This window comes from Vespula pensylvanica, chromosome 6, assembly GCF_014466175.1.
Source record: "Vespula pensylvanica isolate Volc-1 chromosome 6, ASM1446617v1, whole genome shotgun sequence".
In the NCBI taxonomy this organism is placed as follows: domain Eukaryota; kingdom Metazoa; phylum Arthropoda; class Insecta; order Hymenoptera; family Vespidae; genus Vespula; species Vespula pensylvanica.
In genome coordinates, this window is record NC_057690.1 from 7,549,804 (window position 1) to 7,571,969 (window position 22,166).

Genomic DNA, 22,166 nt, shown 5'->3' on the forward strand with positions numbered 1-22,166 from the left:
CGTTGCTTAATAAAGTAGAAATTTCGATAATTTTAAATATTAGCTTTCGCGAAGAGGAAAAAGAAGCTTGCGTATGTTCATTTTAAATAATCAAGAACGTGTATATGTTTTGCTGTCGATACAGTCACCTCGTTTTATAGGAAGCGTTTTATAATTATGGAGCGAATGTCAGTTTAATAGCAATATCGTTTCTCTTAACGAGACACGGTTATTATAAACGGTATCATGTAACAAATATCGGGAATTTCAACTTATTGATGTTAGCTAGCTGTACATTCCAAGGTCACTTGTTCTATCTCTCTCGTACTCATTTCGTAGAATATTCTACCAACACTACTTTCATCCTTGTCCCTACTCCTCACTTGATTACTCAGCATGCTTACTTCTCTCTTTGTACTTCACGCACGCTGTCGTCGTTGACCGTTTAAATGAGTCAACTTTTGTCCATCCTCATCATTCCTTAGTTCTCTCTCTCTCGCTCTCTCTCTCTCTCTCTCTCTCTTTCTCTCTCATTCACAGACAAACAGAGAGCATGACGGAATACCGTTGAAGAACTACTACTACTGCTACTACTACTACTACTCATGACGAAGAAATGGCGATGAAAACTGCCTCTGAGAGATTCGCTCGCACTTACACTTTATTTGCCTAGTGATTAAAAAAGCGGCCTCGCTTCGTGAAAATCCCTAAGAAAGAAACGATCCATTTTTCAAGCATGAATTATATTCCGTATATTAAACAAGATTAATGGTATCCTAGAAAATTATATCTCCAAACTATTAGTGAGAATTTTTCGTCCTCGCGTTTTGAAATTCAAGGAAAGAGTTATTATGCTACCGTAGTCGTCATTAGAAACGTGTAGAATTTGGATTAGAAGAAAAGTTTAAATAGGTTAATGCCACGTTTCTCGCTGCAGGAATTATAACTACTTACTTACTTTTCGCAATAGTCGTTCGTCCTTCACAATACTCGATTAATTGTAAAAGTTTGCAAATGGAAATTCTGTGGGAAAGCTCTTTGGTGAATTTTCAACGGTGATTACACGGCCGATAAGTTAGCGAAAGGGTGGTTAGCCCGAAGAGAATACGTTAGACGAGATCATGTTGAAAGGCTAAAGCACGCTGGATGAGACTCGAAAATAGACACGCAAAAGTTAGACTCTATTTGATGATAAAGAAACGAACCGTGTAATGAGAGTGTCTACTACGTTACTTATTTAACGCTAGAGAGAAGATCATACGTTTTGTTCCTTATTACTTTCTTCCTACTCTTGTACTTACCTACCTATCTGCCTACCTACCTGCCTACCTAGCTACCTACCTACCTACCTACCTACCTACCTACCTACTTACTTACTTGCTTGGCTTATTGTCTTGGAAATTCTCTTATTTGCATTTTCAGTATTTTTTTGCTTTTTCTTTTTTTTGTTTCAATAATATCTTACTGCATTACTTGCATTTCAGAGAGAAAAAAGAAGAAAAAAAAGGATTCTTACAACGTAATATGTTTCAGTTGAAAAGCTTTGGGGATAAAAGAAAAGAATTTATTTTTACTTCTGTTTCCTCCTTTTTTTTTTCTTCCTTCGGTATCAAAGAAAATGTATTTCCAGGAAAAATAGTTCGAAAATGTCAGAATAAAAACTCTCGAGTCGGCAAATTTATCAGGTGAAATATAAAATTTACATACGTTACTTTCGACGAGGATGAAATGAAATTAAATTCGGGTTTTGGGTCGTGCATGTTCTCGACGGATTCCCAACGAACATACGCCGCTATCGTATTTCCGTGCTACGCATAAATATCGCGTATTATTTAATCGTATTTATTTTTTCATTTCTATTTTGCACCTCCGTCGGGGTAAAACCGATTAAACGGAAGAGATCAGCGAGCTTTCAAATTACTTTTTCTCTGATTTTTGTTTTCTTTCTCTCTTTCTCTTTCCCTCTCTCTCTCTCTCTCTCTCTCTCTCTCTCTCTGTTTTTAATTTCTAGCAAAGATCGACGATCCAAAAGGAAATCGCGAGTCGAGTAAAGGATCTAACGGTAAAATAATAAAGAGCAAAGGCACGATAAGCGACCGCAGAAACGAAAAGCCTTCGGTCGAAAGAAATTGGACCAATTACGTGCACCTGCCGTCGCGATAAATCGTTTTACGCGTTCCCGACCGTTTGATGTCTTAAGTTCTTAAGTTTTACGTTCGTACTCGTCCTTTTCTTCATCTTCTTCTTCTTCTTCTTCTTCTTCTTCTTCTTCTTCTTCTTCTATTTCTCTTTCTTCTCTTTTTCTTACAATAGAAGCATTATTGCGTATCGCCACGAATCTCGAGTCGCGAAAGAAACGAGAAGTATTTGACTTTTGAAAATTATAAAGTAATAACAACATATGTCATAGTTATTAAAACAGACAGGAAAAAAAAGTTTACAAACAAGGTTAAACATTTTAATAATGATAACAATATTTTAATAATCTTATTAAATAGAGAGAATGAAATCGAGCTGAAAGAATATACGCATGCGTATAAGATGAAAGAGAGAGAGAGAGAGAGAGAGAGAGAGAGAGAGAGAGAGAGAGAGAGAGAGTAGATGGGGGTGGCAAAAGAGCAAGGGAACTGCAAATAGAGTGTAGCAGGGATAATTGCTCTCGTGATGTCATGGCATTTATCAAATCCACTCTCCCTCTTCTCAGACTTTTCAGACCGGCCTCGACAAGGAGAAACTACAACGAGGCTTTCCCTTTACTGCACTTGCACTACCATCCTATCAGAGCCCTTAACGATAAGGGTAATTCGCTTCTTTTTCTTCTTCTTTTTTCTTCTTTGTTTCCCTTTTTTACTCTTCCTATATCTTTCGAATCGTTAGTTGAAAATATTCTATTCGTAAATCAAACGTATGATCAATTTTTAGAATATATTTATTATTTCTTATCGTCAATATTTAAGCATGAATTTTATCACGAATTGAATTTTTACGTATCGTACGTGATGTTTCAATTTTTGTGGGAAGACTTTTATTAAAAGGGAGTGTTACGCCTATTGGTTGGCATGACTTAAACCTTTCAAGACGTTTCAGTAGGGAGTGGTTGGTTTTACGTCGATCGGACGTGCCGATTGCGTCAACGCGATCAGCCTCGCGGGAACTTTATTAAATTAAACCTTCGTCACGCCTTCGCATTACGGGTCTCTCATCATTTACCAATGCGAGTTGGTACATCAATGCTTTATAATCAAATGGTCATATCGAAGTAACGTTGCTTCAACGATACAATCTATAAAATGCTGTTTAGGAAATAACTTAAAAACACTTTCGTGATAATTAAAATAGATAAACGATTCAATTTCAAGCGGTTGAAGAGCGAAGAGAATGAAATAAAAAAAAAGAAATAATATCTAAAGTGTATATTAATAATTGGAAGAAGAAGGATAGAATAAATGTCAAGTAGAAAAGAGAGAGAGAGAGAGAGAGAGAGAGAGAGAGAGAGAGAGAGAGAGAGAGAGAGAGAGGGAGAGAGCAAGAGAGATATAGAACATGGAGATCGAAGTATTTTTTACTTTAATTTTTTCTTTTAACTCGTATAATTTGTTTTTTGTTTTTTTACACTTAAATAAGGGAAAAAGAGATGGAAAAGAGATAGAAATAGAAATAGAATCATCGAAGTGTATTTTTTTTTTTATTTTCCTTACGAAACGACATTTGCCGTGTGTAATCAAGACGTGGAAAGAGAAGCAACTGGAAGCTGAATTCTGAATGGCGAATTAATCGTTACCACGATCATCGATCGCAGCACGGCAAAAGAATTTGCTTCGGCTACGGTGGCAGGTAACGAAATGAAGGTCGTTACATTCATATTTCGCTATTAACCGTGTTAACTTAAAACGTGTTGTAATTTCGTTTCCTCGCCGAATGCGCGTCGTGTCGGCGTGATTGCGTTATCACGGCTTCGAACTTGCCGTGCGATATTTCGCTTGTAAAATGCCTTTGATGCCAACGTTTCTCACCGTCAACCTTCTCTCTCTCTCTCTTTCTCCCCCTCTTCCTCTCTTTTCAAATTTTTCTTTTTTTACGTTACGTATACACGAAAATGTGTAGCTATGCGTGTAGACCAATTATAATTTATAATAAATCTGATTTTTATTTTTTGTCGAATGGGAAAACATAAAAAAGAAAAAGCATACGAAGTTGCTTTGAAGTCGTGATATTAATTTCGAATCCTTTACGATACATCTACGAATCAAACCAAAAGCCACTTTTTCCTCTCTTTCTCTTTCTCTCTCTCTCTCTCTCTCTCTCTTTCTTTCTTTCTTTCTATCCCACTCTCTCAATCTCTCTATTTTAGTTTCTTAGGGCATGTATGTCGTGAGAAAGAGGGAGAGAGAGAGAGAGAGAGAAAGAGTGAGAAAGAGAGAGATAGAGATAGAGAGAAAGACATGCCGGTTCTTATATAAAAGTTGAGAGCATCGCGAATACCCCTTTTGAGCGCAATAATTCAACAAATTGATATTTCTTTGAAAGTGAGCTACCGTGAGGAAAAAAAGGAAAAATAAAAGGGTGAGAGGTTACCACGCTAGCACCGGCTGTCTGGCTTACTAGCTTGCTTGCTGGCTTGCTAGCTGGTTGACTGGCTGGCTGGCTGATTGGTTCACCAACTGCAAGCAACGTAAAGTAGATGGAAAGGGAAAAGCTAAAGAAGGAAAAAGTTTAGAACGTTCTTGCCACGTTCGTACTAGTCGTCAACTCGTGTCACTATAATTCACTATAGGAAACACCGTATGTTTCTAATGTCAGTACGAATTCGTACGCGAGATACGAAAAGATACAATAGAGTATCGTCCTTTCCGAATTGTTCCTTCGAGCACGCTCAGAAAATATAATTTTCGATAAAAGCCAGACGACTGTTGTTCTCTCCTCGTACGACAGAAGAAAAAAAAAAATAGAGAAAAAGTCGGTGACCGTTTACCGACATTTTACGATTGTTTTCTTCCTAATACATTGAGATACCCCATCATAATATTGTAGTTTGGTAAATGTCAAAATGTCATTCTGTCATTCCTTACCCTTGGGTTTTAACGTTTATATCTTGAGAAAATATTCCTTGTGTCATTCGTTCTGAAAAGACAGAAATATTTAGAGAAGTAATGGATCTCATTTTTAAATAAAATTAGAATTTGTAATTATGTTCTATTTTGAAAGCGTATCGACGTTTCCGTCAAGAGGACATTAAGTAAGTGGAAAGAGATTTGGCTGGATAATAATAGTTTTGAAATCTCTGTCGAACTCGGTCGTCTTGATTCAAATAAGTGATATAGCTGGAGAAACTATTTTTTTGCTTTGTGTAATAATATTTTTTTATTATTTCTTTATTATTATTATATTTTTATATATTCTTTTATTATTATAAATGGCAGATGAAAGAGAAGAAGCATAGAAGCGAGAGAGAGAGAGAGAGAGAGAGAGAGAGAGAGACAAAGAGAAAAACAAGTTTTCAGGATATTTCCAATATTTTTCGTATTTATCGGAAAATCATTGGAAAAATTATTCATGATATATAATTACAGTTATTTTTATAACGAATCGACGCTTCGACTATTCGACTTAACGACTTTTCACACTCAGAAGTCGAAAAAGAAACGAATGAAAAAAGGAAAAAGTAAAAGGATGAAAAAAAGTACGATATACTGAAAGATGGAACACGGTGTATTCGTCTAGCGTAACAAAGTAGACATCTATTAAGATCAACGAACCGTGTAAAAGCAGTTATACTTCCAACATATTTCTCTCTTTTTCTCTCTCATACACATAGAATTGACCGGTGGAAGGTAAAATAATGTCGAGTAAGGACGGAATTTTACGAGGACATTTTTTTTCTTATACACTGCGATCGTAATTTAGTAGCGATCAAGAGTATCGATCAATCGAATTCTCACTTATATCATCTCATACGATATCTTCGATATTTCCTGGCTGCTTTCCCCCGTTTTGCACGTGGTACCGAGCTTCTCTCCAATTGGCGTTATGAGTGAAGCTGCGACATCGAATATCCGGTTACCGATATCCGGATCAAAGAGACGGAAATTATTTCGTGGACATACCGTATACCATGCGTGATTTAGTTTCCTCGATGCGTTTCTGCGATCGAGTAACAGATCTCATTAACTCTGTGGTGCGTTACTACAACGACGACGATATAATACATACATATCGATATTATTAGTTGTATACGTATTATTGTATATAGTATAATATCTAATAATCGATGTTAAAGGGATCGATGGATCCTGTGAAATGAAAACGAAAATGAAAACAAAACTTTTCATTGAAAAAGAAAAAAGAAAAGAAAATGATAACAAAAGGAGGGAGGATGAAACAAGAAAAAAATAAGCAGAAACAAAAACAACTTCAGTGATAAGGAATAGAGTTGAAAATTAAGAGCGAATAAAAGCCAATGGACTTGGCATGGTACGACCCATAAACATCTTTCAGATTTATTCCAGCCTAGTCCTCGATTCAATTTACGTTTGGATGCCTTGCAGAAACTCAAGCTGGCATAGTGCCACAGTGGCAATATGTCTGCTCTCACCCTTTTGCCACTAACACCACTACTATTACTACCACTAGCACTAACAGCAGCATCAGCCGACCCCTCCCCCACCTATGAGTACCACCAGCACCTTTTTCCACTACTTTTCTCCATTTTTTCTTTTTCTTCTTTTTTTTCTACCTTTTTTCTCTTTTCTCTTCTTCTTCTTCTTCTTCCTCCTCTTCTATGTACTTCGCCTAGAACAGCCTAGGCAAATATGTCGCGAGCCGACACTATCTCGCAAGAGAGTCCGGTCGGGAGAAAGAGAAAGAGAGACAGACAGAAAGGAAGAGAGAGAGAGAGAGAGAAAGAGAGAGAGAGAGAGAGAGGAGGAGGAAAAATCCGAGTACCTCTCTGACCACGTTCGCCATTCTTCGCACATTCTTCTCAAATAAAGCGATGCCGAGACGTGACCTGGAATCTCCTCGAAGATTATACGTCGCCCAAGAAAGATGGCGAAGCGGATCGTGGAAATAAATATGGTTTGCACGTAAATCGTGGGAATTAGCAAGGGTTTACGTACACGTACGATCTTATATATATATTATATATTTATATATATATATATATATATATATATATATATATATACAAGTCTCTATGCCCACGTATTTGAGTCAGGCGATGCGGATACTCGTGACATTGTGTAATGTGAACTTTATAAAAAAAATAAAAAGGAAAGGGAATAGAAAGAGAGAGAGAGAGAGAGAGAGAAAAAAACAAACACAGAAATATAAAGCTAATAAATTCGTAGACTTCCAAAGTAAATTGTATTTTATTTAATCAACATATTCGAATCCTTTTATTTTATATAATTTTATATGCATAATTTTATTTGACATATTTTCGTATGCATTATAAATGTAGAAGGTTAAGGACTCTTTAAAGAAACGACCTTCGCTCTTTTTATATCTACTACTTTTCGATGTTAATTATATCTGACCTTTTGCGTGCTCGCTAATATTTCCCGTTCTCTTATAAAATTTGCATTGTTAACATCATGTAGGCAAACGATTTAACAAATTATTTTTTTCTTGCATAGAAAACATGCACATTATAAAATATGATGTAATATGAGATATACAGCGGCTTCTTGCGATAAAACTCATATCAAAGATGATTCTCGAATCTCATTATTAAATCCGATTGAAACGACATCGTTATATCTTAGAATTGTAGACGCTTATGCAATCATGCGCGAAGATCGCAATGTGATTTAAATTGTGACATGAGTGCCCCGTGTCACGTTACCCGTCGGTTTAGCGAACGACTATTTGCAAAAGACTTACAAATGATTTCTGGACGATCGGATTTAGAAAGCTTGGCTAAGTCTTATGTACTATGTCATGGTAGTTGAAGCACCACGAAGACGATTTTAGAGCCCCTTATTTTTCAAAAATATACATACAATGTATATTTGAATAAAGTACTGTAATAGAATATTTCAATCTTGCAAAAATTCAAAAAAGACATATATATATATATATTTCGTTCTTTTTATATGCATCTATAACTAATAAATATTTGTTCAATTTATTGTCTTTAAATTATTCCCTGATAGACTAAAAGCACATATATTACATATAGAATTTCACGTTAGATTTCTTATCAATTCGCCTACATCGACGAACTCGAGCAATATCCTGGATTAATACATATTAGAAAATCAATTAAGTCGAAGCCGCACTTAATCCGGTATCCAAGGATTAGCGAATAACCTCCCAACGGGAGAAGTCTCATTTTCATGTTCTGCCGATTCTCACTATTTCTGAGAAGAGTAAGAGGGAAAGCTTGAAGAAGAGTGTGTATGACAACGGTGAAGGCAGATATATATATATATATATATATATATATACATATTATAGGTATATATACGGTATAGAGATAGTAATAGGGAAGAGAAAGAGAGAGAGAAAGAGAAATGATAAGGGGTAGAAGCCCTTCTCCTTTCTTCGTTATCCTCATACATTTTCACGATCTCGTAGGAGTCGCTTGCGCAAGCACTATCTTTATACCTTAGAAAAATTTCTTCTTCCCTAGTCCTTCCTCGTAAAAGTAACTGATTACTTATATCGCGTTCGTTTCACTCAAATAAATAGAATATTGATTAAATTGTTTGATTGTATCGTATTGACGAAAATTGTTGCGGGCACGTACGAAGAGATATCTTTTCTAGTCTAACAATATATGATTCATATTTCGAGAAGATTATCGATAGAGAAATGGACGGATGTAAAATTCATTTGAACGAAAATCATTGATCACTTCAACCGTTTATAGTATCGTCCGATCTAATAACGATCCATTCGACTCAATGTCCTATGTTATTTGTTATTACTTTCTTAATTACGCGAGTAATAGGAGATCATATTATACCTGATAGTATAACTTGGTTTAAATTCAATTTCAGGAAACATTGAGGTCATGCGTAATGTTTACGTTAGCTTTATTTTCTGTTATTATGGTTAGATTTTACAAGGCCCTTGTCTATATGTTTCTACCACTCTCGCATTTACTTCTATTATTCTTTGTAACTTTATAATTACCTCATAATACAATTGTTTCAGCTTGAAACAGCTGAGCCATACAATAATATTAAATATGAAAGCTTATTATTTTTAAGAGGATACTATATCTTACCATCGTCGACATTCATCCGTCATTCCGTTCAATGATCCTCCTTAGGGTAAAAGAAATAGCTTCGTGGTAGGAAAGAAACGTTTCCCCTCTTCTTTTCTTCGTGCTCAGCTCTTTTTTTTTCTTTTTCTTTCGAACGACACAATGGTACCAATGTCAAATTAATGAGACCAGGAAGTTTCGGCCACTTTTGTCAATTTCTCGTATTCACAGTGATACTGCGAAATTATTAGCGAGAAGGGGAAAGCCTTCCCAGAAGTGTCCTTGCAAACACGAGCTTGATTATTGAAACAGGCCGACCCCTATAAACGCGTCCATTAATAACCTTTTGAAGATCTTCCCTATGATGCGTAATACAAGCTGCTTGAACACCAACGACGTAAACGTGAACGTGTATACAAACTAATATAGAAGAGATATTATGATCTGTATATCCTCTATAATGACTACTATTGAACGGAAAATCAAAAATATTTATAAATTATATTTACTGATTATTTTCACGTCATCCCGTTTTAATAGAAAATCGTTAAACTAAATGTCTTTATTAAATATCGATTAATTATTAACGATTTTAATATGTGTCATCATCAAAATGTAATTTCATCGATGAAAATACAAGAAAATTGAAAAAGGAATGTAGTATGACTCCAAAGTGATATTCTTCCCAGAAGTCACGTAAATTCCCAGTGGTTGCTCTCGTTATCACCGTACTCTAGTGATTGCCGGGTTTGGAACGTCCTCTCTCTTCCTTTTGCTACCCTCACGGTCTCCGTCGTTTCGTACGTACGTGCTTACGTGCGTTTTCTACTGGGGAATACGTGCGCTGCGGTATCGTAATGCGCATGCGTCCTTCTAGATTCCTTTCCGTTTCACCCTGGCGATTTGAAATTTACTCAGAGATCTAATGGGAGTACCGCATTTGTAGGGAAAATGTTCTACATAGAGAGAAAGAGACAGAAAGGGAGAGAGAGAGAGAGAGAGAGAGAGAGAAAATGTATCGCCGAGATTCGAATGTGAATTCGGTTCAGTCGACCTTGAATATTTTACAAGCCAGGATAACCAATCGACATTTCAAAACTTTCGATCAAGATACTCTCTCTCTCTCTCTCTCTCTCTCTCTCTCTCTCTCTCTCTCTCTCTCTCTCTCTCTCTCTCTCTCTCTCTCTCTCTCGATCTGTGATACGAATCTTACAAGCGTTTCCATATTTACAGAACATGTTATCGATATCATCCAACGATCTCTTGTGATCTCTATGATTTATTAATTAACATAGATCATACATTTCATAATCGTATAGTAATCATTAATATATATAGTCTTGGTGGAATCTAACTGGTTCTTCTGGTTCATGAATAATTCAGGATCGAGTTATCTAGATAGTGATTGTCAGTTCGATCGACATCGAAAGCCTTTTTATCGACAGATTTAAAGATCCTCTAAAATATTATTACAGCGTTAGGTAGACAAGTGTCAAATCGTCCATCAGATACTTCGAAGGATGAATACTGATCTTTAGACACACGGAATGAAGATCACTCGAGGTAAATGCGTACCATACTCTCGATAGTCGTTGTGTGAACGAGTTCAGTTTCGACAATGGCGCAAGCGCGACTCCTTTCATTAGCTGTCTCTGACCTTTTTGCTTGCGTCGAATCGACGAAGCGGTTAATTTGAAAATGCGACATTGTAGTCGGAGAGAAACGCAGGGGTGGAAATATTAGCGTAGTTAATTCGACAACGTATTCGTTCGTAATGGTTTTCGGTGTGTTGTTAAACGTACTCACAATTATTACAAGTAGAGATAGGATTAATACAGTTACAAGCATTGCTTTTGTATAATATTTCTCATCGTTATCCATTGAAAATAATTACATTTCTCTTTATTCGCGTATATTCTGGCTTTGAAATTACTCAGATCCATTCCTTATCATTAAATACTACAATCCGTTGATATCAATTTAAATTTCAAATAACGTTTACACTAATCAAATCGATCGGAATTAAGTAACAAGTTTCGATTCCTGGTTGATGTCGCCTTATGAATATCACAACTAGCTTTGATCGAACATTTCAAAACAGTAATCGAATTAGTCCCATCGCTAGATGCAAGTACGTAGAGAAGATTGAATGAGAAGGTACTCGGGTAACATTTTCAGGAAGGGTGAGATATTAATATACGTAGTAGTATTAATAATAGTAATAGTAGTATAAGTAATAATATTAATAGTAGTAATAGATTAGTAGAATAATAATAGTAGTAGTAGAGTAGTAGAAGAATAGTAGTAGTAGTAGAGTAGCGTAGTAGAGTAGTAGTAGAATAGTAGAAGAATAGTAGTAGTAGTAGAGTAGCGTAGTAGAGTAGTAGTAGACTAGTAGTAGCAGTAGTAGAGTAGTAGCGTAGTAGTAGTGTAGTATCTTGAGAAGTACGCATGCGCACGCGAGAGATCGGCTATCTCTATCCCTCTCTTTCTGTTTGACGATTCGTTCCGTGCCCCGCCACGACGGAACTGCCACGCGACCGATACCCCCACTACGAGCCGTGAGCGTGTGTCACGCTCCGGGTAGCTCGGTGCGTGCCCATTACACGGGCCGATGGAGGGGGTAAGGGGCGCGCGCGTACTCGTTCGATGGTAGTGGGGCGAGCCGGTCGCGAGGTGGTGGGGATGCGAGTGCCGAGAACGGAGGAGCCGTCAGTAGTTCCGTACCAACTCTCCTCTGATACGTATGTATGTCGGTGCCGCGTGCGTCGCGTCGCGCCGCGATTAAGATAGACACGCACCGTTGTTCCAATCGTCGTCGGCGTCGTCGTCGTCGTCGTTCACCTCCTCATCGTCATCGTCATCGTCACCGTCATCATCATCATCATCGTCATCATCATCGTCGTCGTTTCCGTCATCGTCATTATTGTATGTAACGAAAGGGACACGAAGAAAAATTGACCAAGACAGAAAAAGAAGTGAAGAGGAACAGTGTGATTACGTCTGATAAAGAGAATGAGTGAGTGAGTGAGAGAGAAATAGAAATAGAGAGATAACGATCGAGCTTCTTCGGTTCAGAGTGGTGTGTCCTTCTCCGTGAGTACTTTGCCTGGTCCATCGTGTGATCGTACGAATGTCGCGACGCGATGTCGCCCGATAACGGACGCGTCGAGCCGCGAAACCTGGCACTCGACGTCACGGATATCATCGGTTCCTCCTGACAATATGAGCCTCGTCAAGCATTGTCGTACTACGCGATCGCTAATAAGAGTACTATCACTATTGGTACTGCAGGTGTTGGCGAGTGTTCTCCTCGACATCATCGCAGCCACTGTCGCCGTCGCCGTCGTCGTCGCCGTCGTCGTCGTCGTCGTCGTCGTCATCATCATTATCATCATCATCGTTATCATTATCATCATCATCGACATCAACATCAACGCTGTCGTCGTCGTGAAGCATCCTGCGATTCCTATTGTTGCTCTCAAGATCGTTGCTGACTCAAGATCTCTATTCTATTTATCAAAGGATTATTAACCTTCAAGGAGAACTCCGTGCTCGCGAGTGTGTGCTATCGTGTCCGTTAAAACCACCCTAAAACACGTGCGACCTTTCCCGTGGGATTATCGTTCCTCCTGTGTATTATTATTCGTGTGTCACGAAGGACGACCATTCGTCCTTCTCTATATTCTTCTTCGTTGTTTACGTTTTTACTATCGGTTTTTTACATTGATATTACTACCATTACTACACTACTACTACTACTACTACTACAACTACTATTTGGTGCTTCTTATACAATTCTTCGTTTTATGTGTTTACGAAAGATCGTGCATTTATTTTCTTCTATCTTACGTTATTACTATTATAACATATACACAGTGAGTCACGGATATCGAGCGATGATGGCAGCGTTCATGATCGCCAGCAGCACCATGGATCTTTGCCTCAGCACTGTGGTGACGATGTGCCGCGCTTTCGCGAGCACCTCGACCGATGTTACGAATTGGAGCGTTACAAGGTAGATATATAGACGATATATACCTATACGTATATATATATATATATATATATATATATATATATTTTTAATATATCCTTCACAACACTCTTTCCATTGATCTTTTTTTAGCATCAATTGTGCTCTCATACTATACACATACATACTTGCTATCCTTACGCGAATACGTAAGATCGATTTTTATGTTCGACGTCGACGTTTATCGCGCGTTTACTTTCGAAGCGTGCGCTCGATTATGTGCTCCGAACGTGTACCACGATTGAAACACGCTTCGCCGATCAAGCGTGACCCCGCTATCTACTCGAATACTTTTGCCCAATCATGCGAGGATAGTATCCGGTGAAATTAGTTTGCTCGATTAAGTGACGACCGTAACACACCATCATCAGAGCGAGAGAGAGGGAGAGAGAGAGAGAGAGATCGATATATACATAGATAGATAGATAGATAGATAGATAGATAGATAGATAGATAGATAGATCGATGGATATACAGAAAGAGGGAGAGAGAAAGATGGACATAGAGATAATTGGGCAGAATTTCTCGTTCGATCGTTTTCGTGTGTTCTTCGAGCATGGCGCCGGAGGACGATCTTCCTCAGTGCTCTGGGAACGCGTCAAATATATGTAGGGCGCCTTAAAATATTCAAAGGATCGATATTCTGCACTCGTCGTGCACACTGCCGACGTAGAATATGTACGTTATGTACGGGACATACGTATGTCAGAGAAATGAAAAGAGAGAGAGAGAAAGAGAGAGAAAGAGAGAAAGAGAAAGAGAGAGAGAGAGAGAGAGAAAGAAAAAGTTCTTTTTTTGAGAAGGCAATTACCACGCGAATGAAACGCGGAATAAGCTTGGGCCACTCGTCGCCGAGGAAATATCGATTTTCTTTAGGTAAAACGTACCAGGACGAAATTTTCATGGTTTTCTTTCTTTTTTTCTTTCTCGTTTTTTTTAACTATTGATATCGATGTGCGTATCAATGTATACGCATGGCACGCTACGATAAAATACGTTTCGGATGATCATTGAGAAACGAATATCGATTTAGATCGAAATAAATGCGAATACCATGGCGTTTCGATCGTCGATTTACAATTATATGCAATTTCCTCAATTTCCAGCGCGAAAGTTTTATATAACGGTACTTAATTTTTCCCCTCACTTTTCTTTTTTTTTTATATTTTCTTTCTTTCCTTCGTTCGATGACTATTTTCTATCTACTATACGAAATTATCGTATGTGACGCTTTAACTCGATTAAGAATCATTGATTTTGTGCGAACGAACATAGTATCATTTTAAATGTATCCACACTTAAATACTTCAACCCCCGACCGTTTTGTCGTTTGATTATAGATATTTTCCGATGGATATCGACCGGTTATAACGGTTCATACATATGTTTCTCAATCAGATTGAGTGTACGGTTCTGTGAGTTTTAAATTTAAATCGTAACTCGACATTTAAAATAAATGAATAAGAGAAATATTAACTTGATGGACATGTGTACCGACTTTTGTTTGTATGTCAGTTCTCTTTATATCAAACGAAGACTCGCCCACTGAACGTAACTAACATTTCATTCAATTACTCCTTTCTAAACCGATTCCATTTGCAGAGTAACAAGAATCACAAAAGAGAAAGAGCGAGAGAGAGAGAGAGAGAGAGAGAGAGAGAGAGAGAGAGAGACAGAAAGAGAGAAGAATAGGAATAGCCTCAATAAAGAGAATTTATGTTGTAATCGAAACATCGAATTCAAAGTATACGAATCTCGAATTACTCTTACATACTTTTATACATAAATACACACATATACACAAACACACACACACATATATATATCTTTGGCACTATGAAAATGTTTAAGATTCTCGTTCTAAAGTTAATTCGACTTAATAGTATGAGAAAAGTTGGCACACTCTGCGATTTTATAACTTCGATAACGAACTCTCGGTGCTCGCATTAGAATCGCTTTGAAAATTCCAGTTTTTTTCAAGTTACCGAATTACTAGAGAATGGGAGAGAAAAAGAAAGAAAGAGAGAGAGAGAGAGAGAGAGAGAAGCATAATGAAGGTACATGACTATATATACAGTATGCCTGCATGTATAAACGCGTGTATAAGCTCGGCCCTACATGGATATCTCCTTCTCTTTCTCTTTCTTATACGTTCATTCATTCAACCCTTCATCTCTCTCTCTCTCTCTCTCTCTCTCTCTCTCTCTCTCTCTCTCTTTCATGGCCGATCCACCCTCGCTTGCCGAGATAGAATTCGTCGGTGGAATTTTAATTCCGACTATTCCGAGAGCTAAATAGCACTTTAATATCGGCACGTAGTAGCCTCACTTCCGCCACGAAGGAACGAGGCTGGAAACGAGTTAGGAATACTACCAAAATGAAAGAAAGAGAGAGAGGGAAAGAGAGAGTGAATGAGAGAGAAAGAGAGAGAGAGAGAGAGAAAATATGCGAGTACTCCAAGTAAAGATACTCTTTTTTTTTGTCGAGCGATCATCTTCCTATCTTTTTTCATACTTTCAGCTCGTCTTTGTCGTCAGTGTAATTTCTACCTGATTTTTTCATCTCTCTCTCTCTCTCTCTCTCTCTCTCTCTCTCTCCCCCCTTCCCTCTCTGCCTTTCTCTGTCTTTCTCTACTAGAAGAAGATCTCTCGAAGTCCTTTACGTAATAAAGAGTAGTACCAAGGAACAACTCTTGGGAGACTTTTTGATTACCTCAAAGAGTAAGAAGCTCTCTTATCGGAATTTTTCTTTTAAGATCGTCATAAATCGATACTCGCGTTAATTGCTCTTGTTGACCCTTTTCCTATTTCAAAAAATTTGTTCGTTGGAAAATAAATAAGAGCGTTAGAAAGAATCTAAGGAGATAATAGTACATCGTTCCATAATCGATTAGTTCCTCGTGTTACGGCGTACGCGGCAAGGTTTTAATTTACGTCGTCGAATTACCTCTCGGCTAGCTTTTAAAAGCTTACACAGCTGTTGCTCGATGCGCAGGAGATATCGACGACAGTAAACCTTTTACTAATGAGATATAATTAATATGATACTACAGTGGCTTTTAATACGGCAGATCTATTTGTTGTGAAATAATCGAAATCGACACGACGCGAACGAGATGGGGTGAATGATAAAAAACAAAATAGATATTACGGATAGAGAAAGAAGAGAAAGAAGAGAGAGACAGAACACTCAAAAAAAAAAGTAAAGAGAAAAAAAATAAAAAGGGAAAATAACAAAAGTGGTATCGTAGAAATTGAAGGACGATATAAACGTTAGGGTGTCCCCTTTGGCGAACCATTTTTCATCTCCATAAAGAAAAGTCTCTTTCTCGATTCGGAAAGGGACTCTATCCTGTAAAAAGAGTTCCTCCCTTTATTTCGCGAGAGTCTGCTCCTCTCGAAGCGGCGAGCCGTGAAACGCGGAACGTAGGAAGAAGGAGCTGGAATCGTGTGCTCCTCGTTTTCAGAAGGGCCGATTTGTCGGCGTAAAATTCACGAGTTGGAAGAAGGAGACTATGATATAACGTCGGGCGAAACGAAAGGCTAGAAGGGGGTTGGGTGGGTTGCTACTGGCTTGTGGGGGTGAGACCAGGCGAGGCCAGGGCAGGGCAGCCCGACGAGACCACCACCTCCACTACTACCACTACTACTATTACTACTACTGCTGCTACAACTATTACTAATACTACCAACTTCAACATCAGTAACACCAACACGTAACTCTACGTCGTCGGTTCGCTTTCCCAGGCTTGGTGGCGACCCATCCACTGCTACGAGCACTGCCGGCAGCAGCGTAGCACCCTTCCTTTCCGTGCCACCCACCGATCGATTTGCTGAAAGTAAATAAAATTCGTTCCTGAGAAGCCCGAAGCGTCGTGGCTCCCGTTCGCTCGTGTAAAGCGTCAGTGCACTGTATGTAATGCGATAAATCAGGACACCGTAGATAGGAGCCAAAAGCCATCGGACGTTGTCTTTCTCTTTCTCTTTTCCTTTTTTCTCTTTTTATCTTTCTCTTTTTCGATGTAGTATAGCTATCTATCTTTTTTTCCATTTCTCTTTCCGATCCGTTGTTTCTCTCTCTCTCTCTCTCTCTCTCTCTCTCTCTCTCTCTCTCTCTCTCTTTCTCTTTACTCTTTACTCTTTTCCTCGTTTGTTCATCCGGCAAGCCGGGGAAACTCGATTTTGTTACCGTGAGAAAAAGCTTTCCGTTGCATCGTCGAACTAACAAAATTTTATCGGTGACGCTTCTTCAATTTCGAAATTTTGCACCAGGAAATTTTGTGCGAAAAAGACTGTACGTTCACATTGCAATATGTTGTTTCCGTACTTTCGTTTATATATATATATATATATATATATATATATATAATAAATTATTATTTATTATTTTCTTTCTTTTTTTTGTTACTCTATTAATCGATTACACGAAACAAAAAGAAATTCGATTCGTGATAAGACAGCTCGTTGTCGATCATGAAAACACCCGTATTTCTTATTTGATACATTTAATTTGAAATTCTATATAAAGAATACATTTACAAGAAGTATAATAGATTATGTTGCAGAGATCTCGCATACGATGTACAATTAAGGCGAGACTATACTTCCTCGGTATACACACACACATACACATATACTCTCTATCTCTCTTTCTCTCTCTCTCTCTTACTCTCCCCTCGTTACCACCTTCGGCCACAAGCCATCGTACCAAGTTGCACGAATGTGATAACGTTATACACTTATGCAAAACGAGTCCTACAAATGGTCATCCCCTTGCATGCTCTCCACGTTACGTTGTTGCTCTTTAAAAATAACGTTCATGTAAATCTGATCCTTTTGAGAATGTAGTTTCTTGATAGTCATGTTCGTAATATACACTAGGTGATTCTAAAAAAAAAGAAAAAAGAGAAAAATAATATCAACGAATACAAAAATATAATTCAAAACTAAAATTTTCTTTATTTTTTACGATGTAAATGACTTTAAAAGAAAAAAAAATTGTTTAAAAAACAAAAGATTCGTTCATGAAGGATACGTAGGAAATAAAATGACATTAGTGGCGTCATCGTAAAATCATATTGTCGCTTGGTCAAAGGCAATCGCTCGTTTTTATTCGCAAAGTTCGAACAAGTTTTTTTATAGGGGTGACTCAGCTTCTGGCCGAACGAACGAACAAACGAACAAACGTAGGGGTTGTAGAGGCCGCAGGAGGTTAAGCTTCTGCAGCTGCCACTCGCAGCGTCTGTTTCCCGAGTTTTGAAATTTTTACCAGAGAAAAAGAGTCTCCGCGGAAAGGAAACTCGCGAACTAGCTCGAAATATTAATGCGCGGGAAGAAAATATTATGATAAGTGATGGCCAGGAGTGGAATATTAAGAGGACATAGCGCGTGATAAAAGTCAGCAGCGAATAAATCGTTTTATATTTTACGAAGGAACGAAACTCGAGCTTACGTAAAAAAAAAAAAAGGACGTATATATAAACGTACAAAAAAAAGGATGTATATATAAACCTTTATGCGTGTGTGTTGTATGTACGGTTTGTACACAAAAATATACTGACATTTTTGGAACCATTTTTTTCTTAAATTCTTCATCTAATTCATACAACGCATATTTACGCACACACACGTATATATATATATATGTATATATATATATATACAAAATTCTTTTTTGTTTTGAGTGTGCATATATATATATATATTTTTATATATATATAAATGTAAAACACCTAAAATAATTTAAAAAAATTATTTAAATCTGAAAAAGAATTTAGAACATTTCTCTGACTGAGTATATGTATCTGTACACAGCAACGAACTGGAACAATTAATTCTAATCGATTAATTTGCGTACGGTGAACGTTCCGGTGTTGGCTACCGCGTAGCAGCATTATTATATCCTCTTTCCTCTTTCCTCTCTCTCTCTCTCTCTCTCTCTCTCTTTCTCTTTATACGCAGTCCAGAGGAATAGTGTATCCAAGTGGTCGTCCATCACTTTGCGCCACCACAAATTAATTATCTCGTAAGCATTATTTTAATTAACGCCAACGATCAAAATTCTCTTGGATTTTTCTCGTCGTTCGTTCTTGTAGAATACAAAATTTTCTATTTTCTCTATTTTCATATCTCATTTTCCAAACGAAACGAAATTCCATTTCATTGTTTCGAAAATAGATAATCAGCTTTACTATTTCCGATCTTTTTCTATTTATACGTTTCTCTTAGCAAGATGGAAATGTTGAAATATCTCTGCAAGTCACATAAAGAGAATTCTTAGGCATCTTCGAAAGTCGTCGTCGTTAGATTGTGCCTCCAGGCAACGTCTTTTTCATGATTAAGAAGAGCGAAGTAGCGATGCACGTCGGTACACTTGGCAAAGCATCGTCATTAAAACACGCTAATTATGAGTTAGATACGAGTGTACTCTAATCTTGAGAATCTCGCTTTACTGTTCGCATTCTCTTGCACTGTTGAAAACGACTATGAATCTTCATAGTTGTTTGCTCTTTCTACGGTACTTTTTGAATAAGTATTTATATATTCAATTTCATTAATAATATTTTAAAACTATTTATCTTTTCTTTTAACGTCAAATTCGATGTTCTTTTATATCCATAGTTATTGATACAAATCTCTTTTGTATCAGGTTTCCCTTTTAAAGAGACTCTTTCTTAAGTTTTGAACACCAGCTGGTGTTAAAGGTTAAGACTTTTCCTCGAAACATATCTCAAAGCTTGTACAAGCCATTTGCATAAACATACATTTTCTCATCGTATATTCCGGTAGTTTGCATAAATAACGAACCGAGAAATACGGAATGTAAAATAGCCGTGCTACAGCTCCATACCTTTTCCCTTTCTCTTAAAGGGCCCTCTTTCGACAAAACCGCAGCTTGAGTTTTGAAAACTCAAAATCCCCATCTCCTATCCTTCCCAAAATGATTCTATTAACTCGACGTTTTATTTTAAAGGAAAATCTAACTGTAGTTTAGAGTAATAGCAATTAGTAATAAGATTAGTCAAATGCGATCCATATATATCCATTGAAAGTTTTCCATGTTAATTCAACGTATAAATCGATGGGTGTTTTCGTTCGCTGATCAATTTGGATTTTCAGCAATGATTTCCTGCCAATAACGGGTCACCGAACGAATTTGAATCTACCCCGACTGGTTACCGTACACACATACTTACACACTACACCACGCGTCGAAGTTTATTAATGTATAATATGTGTGACGAATGACCGTGAATATTGGAATAGAAGTTACCATAGTTACGTGGGTAGTACGAGAAGGGTATTCTGCGTTTACAACGACAGAACAGAAATTTGTAAACGCAGAGTTTCAAATACCTTTTGTGTGAATTAGACCGATGAATTCGATGCATGGCTATCAACTCAAATCGCTTTCGAGGTCTCCTCGTACCTTTCTCACTTGTCCTAATGCGATAGGAGATAAATTACAGGTCGAGAAGGATTTTCACTCGTATGTAACTGAAGTTTCGTTTGCCATATAATTATAGAAAAGTAAATACAAAGGTAATTCACGTTACAGATAGTAAATCAAATAGACACAGCTATTAGTCGATTAGCTGATAGTTTCCAAATGGAGAGAGAAAGAGAGAGAGAGAGAGAGAGAGAGAGAGAGAGAGAAACACTGTCATAGAAAAAGAGACTCGATGACTCTATTCAATCAATAAATACTCTTTTTTATATTCTACGATTTCGAAAACACTAACCGTGTATTAATTAGTTATTTGTGATTACAGACAACAAGAGATACAGAGATAGATATAAAAAAAACTAATACTTCGAATATAACATTATTAAACAAGTTGAGTAGTGAGTATATTGGAGCAAACGTTTGGTATTTTACGAGGCGTATGGAACGCACGAGGGACTTGAGTTCTAAGGTCGATGTATCCCATTTTCTTTCGTCGAGCTTAATCTTCGCGTTGGAATGGCACACAGAGCTCGTAATATTAATATAACGTCATTCATCTGGCTTAAATAAACGCGACGTCGTCATAGTCGTAATCGTCGTAGTCGTATTCGTCGCTTTTCTTCCTCTTTCCCCCTACTCCGTCAACGTATGGGGCTCTTATTCAACGTAAACTCAAAGTCGCAAACGTAGAAAGTTATTGTCAAATTACAGTACGAATCACCAGTACTATGGAGCTTCCTACAAGTTTACCGTAGCGCAATCAACTTCATGTATGTGATTTATGTGACTCGCGCGAGAAGAGGAAAATTAATGAGGGAATAGAATTAAAACAACCGCGAACTTATCTTTCAGAAGATACACAAAGCATCGTTAGTGATATTTACGATTATCGAAGTCGATGATTTTCGAAGAAGTAACAAATGTTGAAAGAGATGATTTTTTGGAATAGTTTGATCTCGATCGATATCGCCAATGAAACGTTAGCCTGATGGTTTCAGCAAATAGAAATTAATGAAATTCTATATAATGAAACCTATGAATATGTAAAACCTACCATTAGTTTTCGGAAAAAGAAATTGATATTATCAAATGCTCGATCGTGACGTGATATTTCAGTGAATAAAAATAAATATTGTAGAATCTCTTGATGGAACGAATACGATGGTTAACGATCCGCGTCGTACACGCGTGTTAGGTTCGATTAGTATCTCGTTGACACTTATACGCTGTATATACGTCGTTATGCTTCGTATACGGGATCGTTCCAATTAAAACGAAGTGTCGAACTTAAAGCCCCGACTTACTCGAGATGTCGAATCTTAAGGTTTGCTTGAAAATTAAAAAAAAAAAAGAAAAGAAAAAAGAAGGAAAGAAAAGAAAAAAAATTCAGATATAAGTATTTGGTTGAGTCATTAGACGGAATTATAATTTCATTGCATAATTAGTCGAAGTTGTGGAAGCTCGTGAAGTAGACATTCGTTATATGACGTTATT

General features: G+C 37.4%; 1 protein-coding gene across 3 annotated transcripts in view; it reads left to right on the forward strand.

Moving 5' to 3' along the window:
• The first annotated feature begins 12,212 nt into the window (after positions 1-12,212).
• Positions 12,213-22,166, forward strand: part of LOC122630277 (irregular chiasm C-roughest protein-like) — a 120,760-nt gene continuing 110,806 nt past the window's right edge. For all 3 annotated transcript variants that reach the window (XM_043814610.1, XM_043814611.1, XM_043814613.1), the window contains exon 1: positions 12,213-13,208. In XM_043814610.1, the coding sequence (XP_043670545.1) occupies positions 13,000-13,208 (209 nt within the window). In that variant the 5' untranslated portion in view covers positions 12,213-12,999. The remainder of the gene's footprint in view (positions 13,209-22,166) is intronic.